The sequence below is a fragment of the Mus caroli genome, unplaced genomic scaffold, assembly GCF_978045245.1.
Source record: "Mus caroli unplaced genomic scaffold, Mus_caroli_1 scaffold_12, whole genome shotgun sequence".
NCBI lineage: Eukaryota > Metazoa > Chordata > Mammalia > Rodentia > Muridae > Mus > Mus caroli.
Window position 1 is genome coordinate 44,965,953 of NW_028227267.1, and position 17,094 is coordinate 44,983,046.

At 37.0% G+C, this 17,094-nt stretch overlaps 1 protein-coding gene across 2 annotated transcripts in view; it reads right to left on the minus strand.

Moving 5' to 3' along the window:
• Gpr137c (G protein-coupled receptor 137C) overlaps positions 1 to 17,094 on the minus strand; it is a 65,942-nt gene that overhangs the window by 41,518 nt on the left and 7,330 nt on the right. For both annotated transcript variants that reach the window (XR_015044645.1, XM_021181561.3), the window contains exon 2: positions 388 to 431. Coding sequence is in view for 1 of the 2 variants with exons in the window: in XM_021181561.3 (XP_021037220.1) it covers positions 388 to 431 (44 nt within the window). In the remaining variant the exon portion in view is untranslated. The remainder of the gene's footprint in view (positions 1 to 387; positions 432 to 17,094) is intronic.

Sequence of the window (17,094 nt, forward strand, 5' to 3'; positions counted from 1 at the left end):
ATGAGCGTGAGCCTCATGGCTATCATGGCTGAAGGGAGAAAGTTAACTACTGTGCTTATTTCCTTTGAACTGACCAATGACTCAATTTTTTCTAAGACTGAAAAGGCACCCTCAGCAATTCCCTCCTTTCGCCTTTAATCAACCGACTGCTAAAAATACTTACTTGGGGTAGGAGACTGGAGAGATGGTTTAGCAGCTAAGGGCACTGACTGCTCTTCCAGACCTGGTTAGATTTCTAACAGCCACATGATAGCTCATAACTGCCTGTAACTCATACATGTGTTGCACAGATATACATGCAGGCAAAACACTAATATGCATAAAATAAGTAAGTAAATGACAACTACAGATCTTTTAGGCATAGAATCTGACATTCATGAAACTTACTTGTGTTTGTCAAGTTCAGTGGCACATCTGACTTTACATATCACCTATAAAGAGAGCATAAAGAGTTTTGAAAACAAGTGTAATACAGATATTTTTCAATTTACTTTGACTTTGTGCTTCTAATAGAGTTCAATGCTTTCAGCTGAATTACTGTGAAGAAAAAAAAGATATCCAAATACTTAAATTTCTACCTTAAATATCACACAAAATTGTTAGTTTAAATAGGTATGAACTCTTTCTACGAAGCAGATTCTATGGTGGATGGCTTGCCATCTATCGTAAATATTTTAAAAAATAAATCAGTTGGATTTTATGCGAATGGCTATTTTGTCTGCATGCATGTCTGTGCCAGGCAACTTTAAAGGCCAGAGGACATGAGATCCGTGAGAGTTGTGAGCCAATGAGATCTGGAGATGCTGGGAACTGAACCCACATCCTCTTAAACGACCGAGCCATCTCTCTAACTCCTACCCTAAACTTATTAGTCATGTTTTGTTCTAAAATAGAGCTTGTTAATATCAATAGGGCTATATTCCCCAAAGATCATTTTCTTACTAGTAAAGTTGAACTATATTTTTTAGATAGTGGGAAGGTATTGAATGTTTCTATAGACATTCCAAAGCATGGTGTTTCACTAATCTGGTATTAACATATAGGCATACACAGAGGGAGTAAAGAATTAAAATGGGAAGACTAGTTACAGGATAATGAAATATGGCATGAGTTTTGGTGGTTTGAAATCAGAGAAAACCCAGAATGTTATGCACACAAATACTGTAAAATGCTCAGGGACTTACTGACTTCACTCTAATACTTCTTGAGAACTTACCACAACTCCATGTTTTTGATATGGTGGCATATCCCATAATCCCAGCAAGTGGGAAGCTGAGGCAGAGGCAGAATGATGCAGGGTTTCAGGCTAGCCTGAGTTACATAGTTAGACTGTCTCAAAACAAAGACAAAAGAAAACAAAACAGTGGGGAAAACCCAGTCCTGTGCAAGGTGTCAAAGAGTCATAAATATAATTGCTACTTACACTTTGTAGAAACTCACTGCAAACGATAAACCACCTATTTTGATATATTGGGGTAAAAAGGCAGAGGACTATCATACAATTTAGAAACAAGAAAGAGAATGAATTCAGGAAAGGGTAAGAAGTAAGGGAGATTAGAGAGCAAGGCAGGGCTTCTTAAAGGAAAGTTACGAAGAGGAATTGGTCCTTAGACCTAGTCATAGCTACTGCATTAGCCTAACACACCAATATGTACCGAAAGGTCAATGTCTGGCAGAGCCTAAGACATTATCCCGTCAGTGTCTAAGCTGCTCTCCTTACATCATTCTCAGATTCATCCATTTTCTGTCTTCATTATCACAACGGATTATTTCAAGAGTCTTTTAACTGATTTCTCTAAGTCCACTGTAACTTTCCGTCTACTTCTTTAGAAGATAACTCTTCCATTATCTCCTTTCCTTTTCTGTGCCCAAGTGATTTAATTTTGAGGTTGTGGTGTGTGAATATATGCATATATTAAAAAATTACAGTGTTTCCATTTAAAAATATCAGCTCCAGTGGAATTAGGTACTCTTATACTGCTGTGCAACCATCACCACTAGCCTCAATAACTTTTCCATTTGTCAAGCCCATTAAAAAATTCCCATTTTGGGGGCAAAAAAAAAAATTCCCATTTTTTCTTATTTCCAACCTCTTACAACCATTTTATTTTCAGTATCTATAAATTTAACTCCCAATTATATAACTAGATTTATCCAATAATAATCCTGTGACTTATTTCATTTAGAAGATGCTTTTAAGATTCATCTGTGTCAGAATTTATTTCCTAAGGCTATACATATATGTGTATATACAGATATGCACATGTCTATGTATATACGTATAGATTATACACATATACAATGTATATTTACTCACATATATGTAATTATAATGTATATGATACACAAATACTATGTGTATGTATGTATAATATGTATATATATATATATATATATATATATATATATATATATATATGAATAGTCAGTCTTAGGAAGGAAATTATATATATTAACTTAATTTATGTACTCACTCATCATTAGATATGTATTAGCTTCTACATTTTTGTTTTTTGTGAATGTTGCTATATCATGTTCTATGTAAAATATTAAGACATAATACTGCATTGTATATTTACCTCTAAATACATCATTGTACATTTCCTTTTAAAAGTAAGTTCACATGCATCCACACACAATTACAAATACAAAGTTTAAAGATTTGTCTGCATGTGTGGTAGTACCTGTACAGGCCAGAAGAGGGCATTACACCCCATGAAACTAGGGTCACTGATGGTTGTGAGTGACCACATGGTCCTAGGTCCTCCGTAGGAGCAGCAAGTGCTGTTATGTGGTGAACAACCTCTTCAGCGTCATTAATATAAAATTCAATGCTGAAACAACTGTTTTTTCAAGTTATTTTTATTTATTTATTTATTTATTTATTTATTTATTTATTTATTAGTGAGTGTATGTGGGCCATGTGTATGTCTGGTGCCTATAGAGGTCAGCAGTGAGTGGTGAGACTCTTGGAAATAGCATTCTGGATGGTTGTGGTGCTTGGCACTGACCCCAGAGCAACACATGCTCCTAGTCCTTTTTGTTTGTAAAGATACTGTGTCAGAATGTATCCCTGACTGGCTACAACTCTTTATCTAAACGAGGGTGGCCTGAAACTCATAGAAATCCATCTGCCTCTGATTTGTGAGTGCTAGGATCAAAGGCAGACATAGTATTATTATGCAATGTTCGGGCCTTATTAATATTTTACAGTTATCCCAATAATGCCTTTATGGTGAAAAATCAGGAATTATGCATCAAGTGCATTATTTAGTGTTATGTCAAAGGATAACTTATTGGAATCTGTTTTCTCTGTCCATGATGTGGGTTCTGGGGATGCAATTCATGTCATTTGGCTTGGTGGCATGGATCTTTACCTCCCAGCCACCTGGCTTTGTTTAGTGTCCTTTAATCTATTATAACTTTGTCTTTTGTAATATTACTCAAAAATTTTGTGGTTCTTCTCCCTTACCTCTTCAGCATATCCACTTGTTGATATGCTTCTCCAGCTTGGATGTTTCGGCTGCTTACTTAGGACTGGGCTTATGCTTTTCAGCTGGAATGCCACAGAAGTGATGATGAAGAACCCTTTTCATCAGTGACTCATGATGGTGTTTTGTTCAATTCCTACCTTGCTAACTAGATGATTAACTAGTTGAGGTAGAATCTGTAAGGTTTTCCCACTGTTGGTAACTATTTTTCTACATTGTAACTAGCAAGTGTTATATGTAGGTGTACTTAAAACTTTGTAATTATCTTATCCTTCAAAGGTTTATTTACTAGTTTTAATATCTACAATTGACTCTTGTCTGAGTGAGTTACAGTACAGCATTGTCTTTGTAAATCTCATAATACCATTCCAGGAAAAAGTGCACAGACTTTAATATGTGTGCATTTGAATGAAAGGCTTTGTACCCCACCTTACATTCTTTTAGTTCCTGCCTTCAATTTTATGATCTGTCAACTCTGAAATATATACAACTTCTCAATAAGAGGATCAATTTTGTATATCTTCAGACATATTTGTACTTTACCTGGAAAGGTACTTTTATGATCATGAAACAAATTTCACCACACTTTTTATTGTCTGGTTAAGTGCCTCAGGGAAAGAGAGTACTCATGTCATTACATTACTGATCATACTTTATGAAATTTATTTCCGTATTTACTTGCTTCTTGAGGAAACTCACAATTTACTTAGATCTATAGCCTCACTTTATAGCACAATGCTTGCTTTATATCAGGAGTTCAGAAAATATTCTTTTTAAAGGATCAATGTATTCAAGTCAAAGCAAGTACTTTGGTGTTATGGTGTAGTACAGGGAAGTTTGGAAAGATGGAAGAATTTGAGGCTGGAAGGGCAGGTCATCTACACAGAGATCTTATATAAAGTCCTAGAGGAATACTGTTTAGCCTGTTACAAGCTGTAATATGACTCTATTTGGGTGATTCTTCTGTGACTATTGAACATAGAGTGAAATGAGGTAAATTTGTTTCATTAAATACCATTGATATTACTGAATTTACAAAATCATTTTCCCAGGTTAAAAAAATTTAACTTTAAAAATCACATTTATTTGTGTGTATGAGCATGTTGGTATGCATGTGCCATGACATGTGCAGAGAAGTCAGAGGACAACTTGTGGGAGTTGAGTCTCTCCTTCCACCACGTGGGTTCTGGGATTTGAACTCAGGTGGCCAGGCTTGGGGTCATCTTACCATAACTGTTAATAGTTTGTTGTTATTTGTTGTTGGCTTTCTTAACAAAGTTCTATGTAGCCCTGGCTGTCTTGGAACTCACTCTGTAGATGAGGCTGTCCTCAAACTCAAGATGTCAGCCTGCCTCTGCCTCCCGAGAGCTAGGATTAAAAGCGTGTGCCGCCACTGCCTGGTTTGTTACTCACTTTTCAATCTAAAGAACTATTAGAATGAAGGACAAACTAATAAACGAAATAAATCAGACCATGGGCTTCACTTTTATTTTTAAAATTTATCACATCTAAATAGATACAAAGATGGTGACTTTTAGAATGTATGAAGGAAAGTATAGATGCCTGCAGAGCTGACAACTGAAACTCAGGTAGCAGATGCATGAGGAACAAAGATGAGACTATCTGTGGTATCTTCGTATTTCACAGGATTTAAAAAGCATAAGAATGACAAACAAGAGTGCTAAGGCAAGGAAGAGGAACAGAATTAGATCAGTCACAGGGACCGGCAGGATGATTTAGAGTTAAAGGGAATTATAGCCCTTGTGCAATTTCATGAAAAGTGAAAAATGATGAACAAGGTAGCATTTGGTTGGGTGACTGGTATGTCACTAATACCTTGCAAAAAAGGGTTCCTCTGCAGCATACCCTAGTGCGTGGGCAGGTAATCCTGGTCCCTCACAGTGTTGTTGCCTTATGGACTGGAGCCCAGAGACCTGACATAAAGCCCTGCCTGGGTAGCTGTTTTTAAAAGACTGGAGTAATTAATGGCCCTTTTCTCAGACCTATGAGTCTTACGTTTCTTTTGGCATAGTATAAAAATGTTGACAGGTACTCTGTTATATTTCAAGCAAGGTAAAAAAAAAGGCCCTTCATGCCGGGCGTGGTGGCGCACGCCTTTAATCCCAGCACTCGGGAGGCAGAGGCAGGTGGATTTCTGAGTTCGAGGCCAGCCTGGTCTACAAAGTGAGTTCCAGGAAAGCTGGACTACTCCAGCAGAACAAATACACACAAGAAGGAAGATACACTGAAGAGGTCTATATAGAACATTGAAAATAATTTATAAATCATCACTTCATTAAAAACATTTGAGGGCGAGGGAGATGGCTCTGTGGTTAAAGTTACCTGTCATAGGGACTGCACACTGCAAGGAAGAACAGATTCCTGTAGGTTGTCCTATGATCGTCATGTATGTTATAACATGTCCCCCCATGAACTTATATACACATGTCTGTAAGGAGCCGCCTTCACATTCGCCATTACAAGATGGCGCTGATGGCACTGACACCCGTGTTCTAAGTAGTAAACAAGCAAGCTGCGCATGTGCCGGGGTAGCTTTCCACACCATGTGCTCTGCCTTTCCCGTGACGACAACTCCGGCTGATGGGCTGCAGCCAATCAGGGAGTGACACGTCCGAGGCGGAGGACAGTCCTCGATAAAAGGGAGAGGGCTCCGCCATTTCTCTCTCTCTCTCTCTCTCTCTCTCTCTCTCTCTCTCTCACAATACATGTCTGCTTACAAATAAGCAAAGGTAATAAATGAGAAATTTATACTACAGATTGAGACATTTTGATATAAAGTGGGATTAAAAAATTTGGCAAATGGATTCTATTTTTCTATAAAAGTCTATTCAATATAAAAGTATAATCTGGAGAAGAATGTTTGATTTAAGAGCTTGGAACATGAATAACATAAATAGAAGTATTTAAAAGAATATAGTAAGGTGCACAGATGCAGTAGACAGCAGACATAGCCATCAAGATTTGTTTATTTTAAAACTAAAATAATTGAATAGGGAAAAGTGGCTGTTACTATAGAATGTTCAGGTTTAATGAGGCTGTCTTCAGGTACTGATTTAGAACTCTAAGCTGTGGAAACTACTCAAGAGAAGAATTTCTTCTGATGACTGACTGCCCTCGTCTGGCAAAGCAAAATGTCAAGAGATGAAAAATAACATGGAACAGAGAAAGAAGGAGTAAGATAACCAGAGGGATGGAGGTGGAAAACAGGTAAATGAATTGAAGAAGTCTAGGAGAAAAGAGAGAAAACCCTGGTTAGAAAGAACAGCTCCATTTTAAAGAACCATTTCAAGGTAAGGCTCTGTTAATAGTTTAAACAGAAATGGAAACATTTGGGAAAACACTGAATTGAGGTGCTTGGTGGTTAACAACATGGGCTTTGACAATGGTCCTCTTCCATTAACTGAAGGGGTTTGCATTCCCATAGGAAGAACAACAATATCAACCAGCCAGCACCCCCGAGCTCCCAGGGACTAAGCCACCAACCAAAGAGTAGACATGGAGGGACCCAGAGCTCCAGATACAAGGATGGCCTTGTCAGACATCAATGGAAGGAGAGAGGCCCTTGGTCCTGTGAAGACTCAATGCCCCAGTGTAGTGGAATGCCAGGGTGGGGAGGCAAGAGTGGGTGGGTGGGTGAGCACCCTCATAGAAGTGGGGGGAAATGGGGGATGGGATACGGGGCTTATGAAGGGGAAAAGGGGAAAGCGGATAAATATTTGAAATGTAAATTTAAAAAAGTATCCAATAAAAGAGAAGAAAAAAGAAAAGAAAAAGAAAAAGAGAAAGAAAATGGTCCTCTAACAAGGGAGACAAGGCAAGACAAAAGTGCTGATTCACCCAAGGAGGTCCAGGTTATTATTATACTCAACAATGACCTAATCAAATGGCACAGACTTCAGAGAGGAGATGAAGGCATAATATCAGTGAAGAGTACTGAGAAGCATAAGATAGACTTACTGTCTCCCTGCTACAAAAGCCACTAAGAGCCATCTGGGAATAGCCACAGTTCAGAACAGGCCATTAAAAAGATCTTATCAAGAGGAGAGTGGGGGCTGGTTTAGAAGGGTAATTCATATTAAGGAATAATGGGTCTAAGAGGGATTTGTGCTAGATAAAACAGATTTAAAAGTCACTTACCACCTGGACTTGCAGAATATATTTCAATGCATCATTTAATCTGTGGTTAAATAATATTTTTATTATAGGAATATTAAAAAAACAATGTAGTATTAATATCAATAGACTCCTAATATTTTGCAACTACATCTAACAAGATCTAATCCTGAGTGAAAATACAGTTACTGTAAAAACATATGCTTAACAATTATATACAATTTGTTAAGATAGTTAAGAAAATTCATAAAACATACTAACACATGCTTTATGCAGATTATTTGAAGTTTAGGATTGTAAATAGTATGTCAGTTCAGTTCAACAGAAAGAAGGGTGAGAAAGTGAAAGGTAAGCAGGTACGAGGCTGTTTGCTCAAAGTACATATGTCAATAGAGAAAATATTAAAAAACAAAGTACTGATACAGGGTTTGGTGATTAATAAAGATTTAAATATTATTAATTTTACCTTATAATATTCAAGTGCAATCTGAAGCAGTTTCCATCTTAAAATGCAGATGTTTGAATTCTACTTTCGTTTCTCAGAGGGGAGGTGAATTTAGGATATTTTATGTGTGAATATATCCTATATAAGTTTACTATTGTAAGTACCCAAAGTTAGAAGATGGTGTCATGGTCTGAATGCTTACATTTCCCCAAATTTATGTTAAGATACTAATTAACCCTCAATGTGAAGGTGCTAGGAGGCAACTGGAGCATGCTTAGATCACACTGATGGAGTCCTCATAAATGAAGACATAGTGTTCATGTAACAGAGGCTTCACAGAGGGTTCCATTGTCTTCTAGCACCTGAGGTTGCAGTGGGAAGTCAGTCACTGTCTATGCTCCAAAGAGGGCCCTCACTAGACAAGTCTGCCAGAGCCATGGACTTTCCAGTCTGCAGAACGGTGAAGTAATTTTTTGTTATTCTTTAGTTTGTTTATACTAGTCCATGGTATTCTCTTTCCTCGTACTGAATGGCCTAACGTTTAACCAGGAGGTATGCACTGTTTATATATCCCTCTGGCATGTAGGGCATGATGCTTTGAAGATAGTTTAAGTGCTGAAATTCTTACAGGACAAGCACTTTCCTGTGGAATTTTTCTCACTTTTGTTAAATTGAAATAAAAATTTTACCAGAGAGCTTATCTGTATAAAATTTAGAATTCATGCTAAAATGAATCATGATAAATATAATCTCTTTTCCATGGTGAATAGCTAGGCATACATATCTAACTATGTAGAATTTTCTCACAGAAGCAGTTATCTCTAGTCTCCATCTCAACTGCTCAAATTTCTGTGCAGAGCAGTGCATTATTCCCAAGCTTACCAATGCTGTTGACTACACAAAGATTATGAGGTTTCAGCTACTTCAGCTTTAAGCTGAATACCTTCTTTTCCATGTCAATCATATATTTATAAAAGAGCTTCTGTCTTCTATTTTTCTTTATATTTTCATGTTCTTCTTTCTAGGATATAATGTCTTCTTGCATCTCGGTTAGGAATCTAGTATACTGTGTTCTTAAAAGTTTCTTTTCTCTCCTTTAAAGTTGCTTAAAGAGCTGAAGGGAATTGCAACTCCATAGGAAGAACAACAGTATCAATTAACTAGACCCCTCAGAGCTCCCAGGGACTAAAGCTTCATGGGCTGGTCCATGGCTCCTGCTACATATGTAGCAGAGGACTGCCTCCTCAGGCATCAGTGGAAGGGGAGGTGCTTGGTCATGTGGAGGCTTGATGCCCCAGAGAAGGGGTATGATGGAGGGGTGAGGTGGGAGTGGGTGGATGGGGGAGCACCCTCTTAGAGGCAAAGGGGAGGGAAATGGGGTGGAGGTTTTGTGGAGGGGAGACTAGGAAGGGGGCAAAACATTTGAAATGGAAACAAAGTGATTAATAAAAAAGTTGCTTAAAATGATTTTATATAATCAAACTGAAGTGTTAAAACAATAAATTTCCAGATAAATATTGAATAGACTTATATATATATATATTTTACCTAAAACAGGAAACTAAGACAACAAAGATGCTCTCATGAAAAGTATAAACTCATGAGTTTAAAAAGAATGTGGAAGGACACAAAAACAAAATTTCGAGTCTAGAAAGAAAGTAAGTGCTGCGTGCATGCACATGCCTGTGTAAGTGTTTATACACTGCTCAGAAAGCCTGCTTGTAAGACTGGCCCATTCTGTCAATTTTCAACTGGATTTCAAGAGGGTTCCTATCATTTCCTAAAAGATATGGGTACAAATAACTGTAAAAATAATATGGTTTATATTATATTCTGGACCTTTCCCTCAGAGTCTAGAATTTTAGTTGTATGTTAGATAGAAGCTGCTTACCTGGCAAACCCCTAGTAATGTCTAAGTCTCTTCTTTGTAGACAGCAATTCAGGTGTGTCGTTACAACTTGATGCCAAATGAGTTAAAGTATATCCTGTGAAGTTTCTCTCTTTCTCTTTTTTTTGAAGTTTCATTAGGAAAGAACTGTAGAGAATAGACTTTATAGCCATGTGGCTTACCCCTGACTGAACTTAATCTGTATCTTTTCACTGTTATAAAGAGCGAAATTGTGAGTCTCTCTAATAAAACACCAAGTCTAATGGTGATTTTGGAAACTCATCACAATTTATGACTACCAAGTTAAATTACTCCCAAACCAGGAGCAAGGAGCTGATAAACATTTCAGAATTGTCAAAGCTACATGAGCCAGAAGAATCAGTATCATTCTAGGGCAGGTAAAATAGGGATAATTAATAATACTGGCTTGTGAGGTAAATCAATAAATCTCACCCTCTAGTTCCTTGGGAAAATACCTGTCTTTACTCTGGCAGGCATTTGCTCTATGTGTGTATTTGTTCTATGAATAAGTCAGCTAAAAGTTTTTGTCTTAAAATATAACATTTAAGTACCAGGCACAGTTAAGTTTGTGACACCACACTAAAAACAGGGAGAGTGAGGGTGTACACCAGGATTAAGTAGTGTCCTCTACTCTAAGTCTCTTGCCTCAGTCTATTCTTAGAACTTCCGATCCTCTAAATGATTACAATATATCTCCCCCGAGGAATCTGATCAATGGAAGAGGGAAGATCTAAGGCCCTATGTCTGTTTCAGAACCCCAGACTTCCCCTAAACACAGGTCAGGTGTACATGCCTCACCCACATGATTAGTTTGATCTAATTATGAACTGTAATCCATATGTAACCAGAGAGCCTCAGAGTCTCTAATAAAAGATGAGATCAAAACAAATAGAAAAAAGGAAAAGAAAGTAAAATCAAGCAAACAAAAATGATCATTATACTCAGGCAGATTAAGATAATGCATTCATGAAACACAAAATGCTATTAATAAAGAACGCCAAGAAAAAAATGAACTCATGGAAGAAATGACAAAGTCAGGGGAAGGGCTGTACGTGGAGAAGAAAATCTTTCCCCCAAAGTAGAAAAAAAGGCAGTTGTAAATATAGATGAGGAAAAAGAAGTAAAAGCTCAATATAGGATGCAAAATACCTAATGTAAGAGTTCCAGAAACACAGAAGAGAGACAAAGAAAAGGAGAAAAAGCAAAGTTAATTTCCTAGTAAGTTTTCAGGGTGACAAACACTGCTTCATTTAGTGTCATCATTAAAGGAGCCAGCTATTAGTTGTTAAAGATTTATATAATTAATATGCCCAAGCAAATATAGTCACAAGTCTGCTTAATAAAGTATAATGCTCTATAAATACCATGATTTGCATACCCTTTATGCTCTAGAAAAGTAACAGCTAAACTTTTTAGAAATAAAGTATAAGTTTATGGATGAGAAGAGAATTTGTGAACTTTCAAAAAAAAAAACTAAACATAATTGATTACTATAAAGTGCTCATTAATTTACCATGGAAAGTTTGATGAAGATGTCAATGTGTCTTATATTTAAGGAATATGTAGAATTTCTTAAGAGTGAAGATTTATGCTTCTAGAAAATAGATTTACATGTATTTTGAAACTGAAATTCTTTTGTCCTTTAATAAAATTTCCAGTGGCAAATACCCTATATTGTAGTGCTTGTTCATATAGTCTTTCATGTTTTAAAGTCAAGAAAATGGTAAAAGTGCTTTTGCAAATACAAGAAAACACTGGAGAATATAAATTTCTGTGAGACAATGAGGTTGTATCAGACACAGGGAATCCTGTGGAACAGAGAAGAATAAGGGATGTTGTTTATATCATTCATCTTGACTTCTTTCTCTTTTATTACATTTATTTATGTATTTGTATGTATAGACAGACAGACAGGCAGGCAGGCAGGCAGGCAGGCAAGCAGATAGACAGGCAGCGACACACAGCTTCAACACTCTGTGGACTTTAGAAGACAACTTGTGGAAGTCAGTTCTTTCCTTTTACCATGTAGTCCCTGGGAACCGAACTCAGGTCACTGGGCTTGTCAGAGGTACCTTTACCTGCTGAGCCATCTCTCTGGCTCGCCTTTTGTTTTTTTTTTTTTTTGGGTTTTCGAGACAGGGTTTCTCTGTATAGCCTTGGCTGTCCTGGTACTCACTTTGTAGATGAGGCTGGCCTCAAACTCAGAAATCCCCCTGCCTCTGCCTCCCGAGTACTGGGATTAAAGGTGTGTGCCACCACGCCTGGTTGTTTGTTTGGTTTTGAGATTGAGTCTCAGAATGTAGACCAGGATGGCTTCTCACAGTGATCCTCCTGCTTCTGCCCTGAGTGCTGGGATTAAAGGCATGTGTTTCTGTACATGGCAGTGTTCAAGTTCTTAATGATACCACTCCTCCATATTTAATGTCCCAGCTGGATTCTGACAACTTCTAGTTTAGAAACCTGAAAAAAAAAACAAGCCACAACTTGTTTAAAGTAGGTTCCTTAATCCTAACTGATGCTAGTCTGTTTACTCTTCTTAAGACATACTTATGTGTAATTCTCCTAGTAGGTCATCACATGACCTCTCCACTTTCCTTCCTCTTGCTGCTAAATATATGTATCTACTCAAACAAGTTATTCTATCAGCTCTGCTATTAAATGTTCTTTCAGAATAGATTTGTCAAAATCTGAATTAGAATCTAAGTCTTCAACTTTCTGTTCTTTCAGAAGCTTCACGTAATGAGAGAAAGAAAATGAGCAAACGCTTGTCCAAACAATTTAATAGATGGTTGCAAAGGAGAAAAAAAAAAACCTTTCTTGTTAAATATATTACATCATCTCAAAGCAGTCCAAATAACTGAATCAACAATTGGGAAGTCCATCATAGTAGCAGAGAAAATAGCACAAAATTTAAAGACAGTATTTTTACCTCTGAAGAACTGAAGTTTGGAAAAGCAAACTGTACAGTGTGATTAATATGCTGATAAACTGGCATCTGTAAGTCAATTAGATTGTAAGAACATCACTGGATGTCGTGCCTTTAGTCGGCCTTTAACTCCAGCAGTCGGTAGGCAGATCTCTGCTGAGTTTAAGGCCAATTTGGTCTATAAGTGTTCCCAGGACAGCCAAGAATATACAGTGAGATTCTTTCTTAAAACAAAACAACATATAATTTAAAAATATCTAACTACATCTTATTCTAGAAAGCAGATAAAGGATGTGCAAAATGTCCTTCAGTGTAAACCAGACTCTGGCATGGCACAACCTATAATGTAGTAGAAGGCAGATGTTTATGAGATATCCTGTGTTCTATGGTACTTCATATATACCCGGTTAGACTTGAGATGAAATGAATAAATTGCTCAAGGTTCATTTGAACTAACACTGATGAGTATTAAAATGTAATTAATGCTTTGTGTTATGGTTAGTTTGCTTGTCAATTTGACATAATCTAGACTCACCCATGAAGGGAGTCTCAATGTAGAACTGTCTAGACTAGGCTGGTTTATGAGAGATTTTCATAATTGAGTTGATGGAGATGGGAAGATCCACATTGAAGGTGGGGTCTTCTATTAATCCAGCAGTTCTAATCTGTGGGTCTCAACTCCTGGAGGCCAATATCACATATCCTACAAATTAGATATTTATATTACCATTCACAGCAGTAGCAAAATTACAGTTATGAAGTAGCAATGAATAATCTTATGGTTGGGGTTCACCATAATAGGAGGAACTGTATTACAGGGTCGCGGCATTAGGAAGGTGGAGAACTACTGCTCTAATCGGTTTGGACTGAATGAAGAGAGTGAGCTGAGCATTAGAAGCACACAAACATTCATTATTCTCTGCTCCTAATTTTGGATATAACCAACGCCCCCAAGCTCCCACTGTTGTGACTTCCCTGTAGTGATGGACTACAGCCTGGAACTGGGAACTAAAATAAACTATTCCTCAAACCCAAGTTGCCTTTGTCAGAGTTATTTTTATTGCAGCAATAGGAAACAAAACTAACACAGTTTGTTACATGAAAATTATAAAGACTTTATTTGGTTGTTTTATTACTTTAAGAAAGATGATCCAGAAAAAAATTTAAGAAAAGGAAAAAAGAAAAAAAAGAAAGACCATCTAGAAACACGAGAGAAAGAGGGGGTAAAGTTCAGCAGTTACATGTGTTGGGAATGACCCACATAAATGTTTTGCTTGCCCTATATAGTAGTAGTAGTAGTAGTAACAATACTTTCTCAAATAATATTTACAAGATTTCCTATTTGTTTAATTTTGAGAGAGTGTCATGTAGCCCAAGCTATCCTGGAATTCACAATTAGGCTGAAATTTGCCTTGAACTCCTGATCTTCCTGTGTCTGCTCCGAAAGTACCAGGGTCACCAGAGTCTCCACTTTAAGAAATATGAATTTCTGGGCTGGGTGGATGACCTGATGACCTGAATTCTATCTCTGTAGATGACAAGGTAGAAGGAGAGAACTGACTACTGAAAGTTGTTCTTTAACCTCCACATATTCTGCAGCATGTTCACAATTATACATTTGAGTATACACATACACAATAAATGTAAAAAAAAAAAAAGAAATACACACTTCTTTCTCTTGGAAAGTCAGATTATTTTCTTATATTGTCTTATAGAAGAAACTGTTAATGTGGATGTCTACTTAAGACCTGATATCTTTAATTCACAGTCACCACATTTCTCTTTCTATTTAAAGCCCTTCTTAGCATTCAAATTGTTTTAAATCAAACTAAGTAGGACCCCTGTTTTAAGCCAAATTAAGTGGGACGAGAAAGAAGAGGAAGGGGTACTGGGGCTGAAATTTTTTTGCTGTAAAATTAATGGGAGATCTATTTGAATAGTTGTGTTCAGGATTCTCTGAAGAACTGTTGCTCAGGAAATGAGAGTAGTAACTAAGAAAAGAAGAACACTCCAGGCACGGAAAACCATGGGAATAATCTATTAAAAAAGGGAATGGTACAAAGGACTGAAAGGAAGGACATATAGTGTGACTGGAGTGATAAGGAACAAGGAATACTCCGCAAGATTCAATGCCTTGTAGTATGCACAAATTTGTCTTTATCTCAAAGAGTAACTAGAGCCAATAAAAGAATCTAGGGGGAGAACTTAGATTAGATCGATTCCTGTTGGAGAAGGATAACACTATCAACAGTGCAGAGACTGAACCTGTATATGTGTGTAGGTGTGCCAGAGAATACAGACAAAGTAGTTAGGCAGTACTTTCAGCAGGTTGTAGTAGCTTGAACCAGGTATTATGATGGGGAATGGACTGAAGAGATGTTAGGGTTTGGTGATGGAGTGCACATAAGTATGCATGAGAAAGCAGTATCAAGTATTACTTGTAGCTTCTCAATTACATAAAAATCAGAGAGCAGTGGAATCACGAGAATGGGGAACAGAATGTACAGCTAGGTTTTGGTAGAGATAGGTGTAGGGAGGAGACAGAGAAGCATAATCATGCTGAGTCTGGGTGCAGGAAGCATTGGGCAATGTCAAGTAACTATAGAACCTAGAAAGCCAGGGTTCAGAGATGCAGTTTGGGTGAATCAGAAATAGGTATACCTTTTTTTTTTTGGTGACATTATGCCATGAATGTAGATGTTATCACTTGGAAAAGAAAGGAGACAGGCTCACATTGTTAGAACTGTCAACCTCTGGTGTTAAAGGAGAAAAAGGCAGTCACTTCCTACTGGTTAATTTGAATCAGTACTAAAAATATTGAATGAACTTGCTGACATGACGGTCACTGTGGGTCACAGGCAACAGATATTTTGTAGAATTATAGGGCAAAAGAAAATTAGAATTAAGAGAGAAAACTATGTTCTGAAGTACTAAGAAAAAGTATGTACATCTAAAGAATTTGATTTTACACTCTAGAGGCTGAGTCAGGAGGATTGTGTGGTGGGTGGGGTGCATGCCTTTAATCCCAGTACTCAGGAGGCAGAGGGAGAGATAGGCAGATCTCTGTTTGAGGCCAGCCTGGGCTTCAAAGAGACAGCTGTCTTGAAAAACCAGAAAGAAAGAAAGAAAGAAAGAAAGAAAGAAAGAAAGAAAGAAAGAAAGAAAGAAAGAAAGAAAGAGAGAAAGAAAGAGAGAAAGAAAGAAAAAGGATGTTAACTTTGCTAAATTTCAGTTGTTTAAATTTATGTGGCTAATATAAATTCAAACATTTCTACATGACAACTTGTCTTAAAAATTTCTTGATAATTTTTTTCCATGCTGGACATGAATCTAGGGTCTCACACACATGCTAGGGTAACACAGTGTACTACAGAGTCACACTGTCAGCCCTTACAAATACTTTTGTGACAGAATTCTAATGTAATGCCTTTGGGATGAGATAACACAGGCTAGAAAATTCCAGTTCTTTGAAATTTAGTAACAGCTAATGACCAATACTATATGCCATGTTCTATTTTAAATATTCATATTTAATCTAATCTTCATAATAATCCTCTAAGCATGTATTATCATTGCTCTCATTTTTATACACAAGGTGAAAGGCACAGAGTAACTCAATAATTTACCTAAGTAACTTTAATAAATGTGTAGTTATATTTTCCATTTACCACTTTAGCTTTTATTCCTGGAGTAAGAATCTTGTTCTTGAGGGATACATCAATCTAACCGGAGGCATTACTAATGTGAGACACACTACACATCATCAGTGTATAGAATTCTGAGTTTTGAAAGATATGTACAAACTAAGAGATCATCTGTAAATACGGAATGCTCCCAAACCTGTCCAACTGGTATTGGGCATCCAACAAAGAACTCTTTGTTGGATGTTATATGTGTTGCCTTCTCCAGACCCCAGGGCCTACTCACTACAGATTACTTTGCATTCAAGAACATTTACTATAATTAGAATGGGTGAGGTCATTTGGGAAGAGGGAGTCTCTCTTTTTCATTCAGTCTACTGACTTTGAGGATCACTTTATGTTGTAAGTGCTTAAAAAAACAACCTAATTTAGTGCTTCTTTGTGTTTCATCCTTTTGATGGGTATTTAGGTTAATTTCAGTTTTGTGCTCTTGTAAATAAACCTAATATGAGCTTTCATATATAAGGCTTTCTATGGACATATAGTTT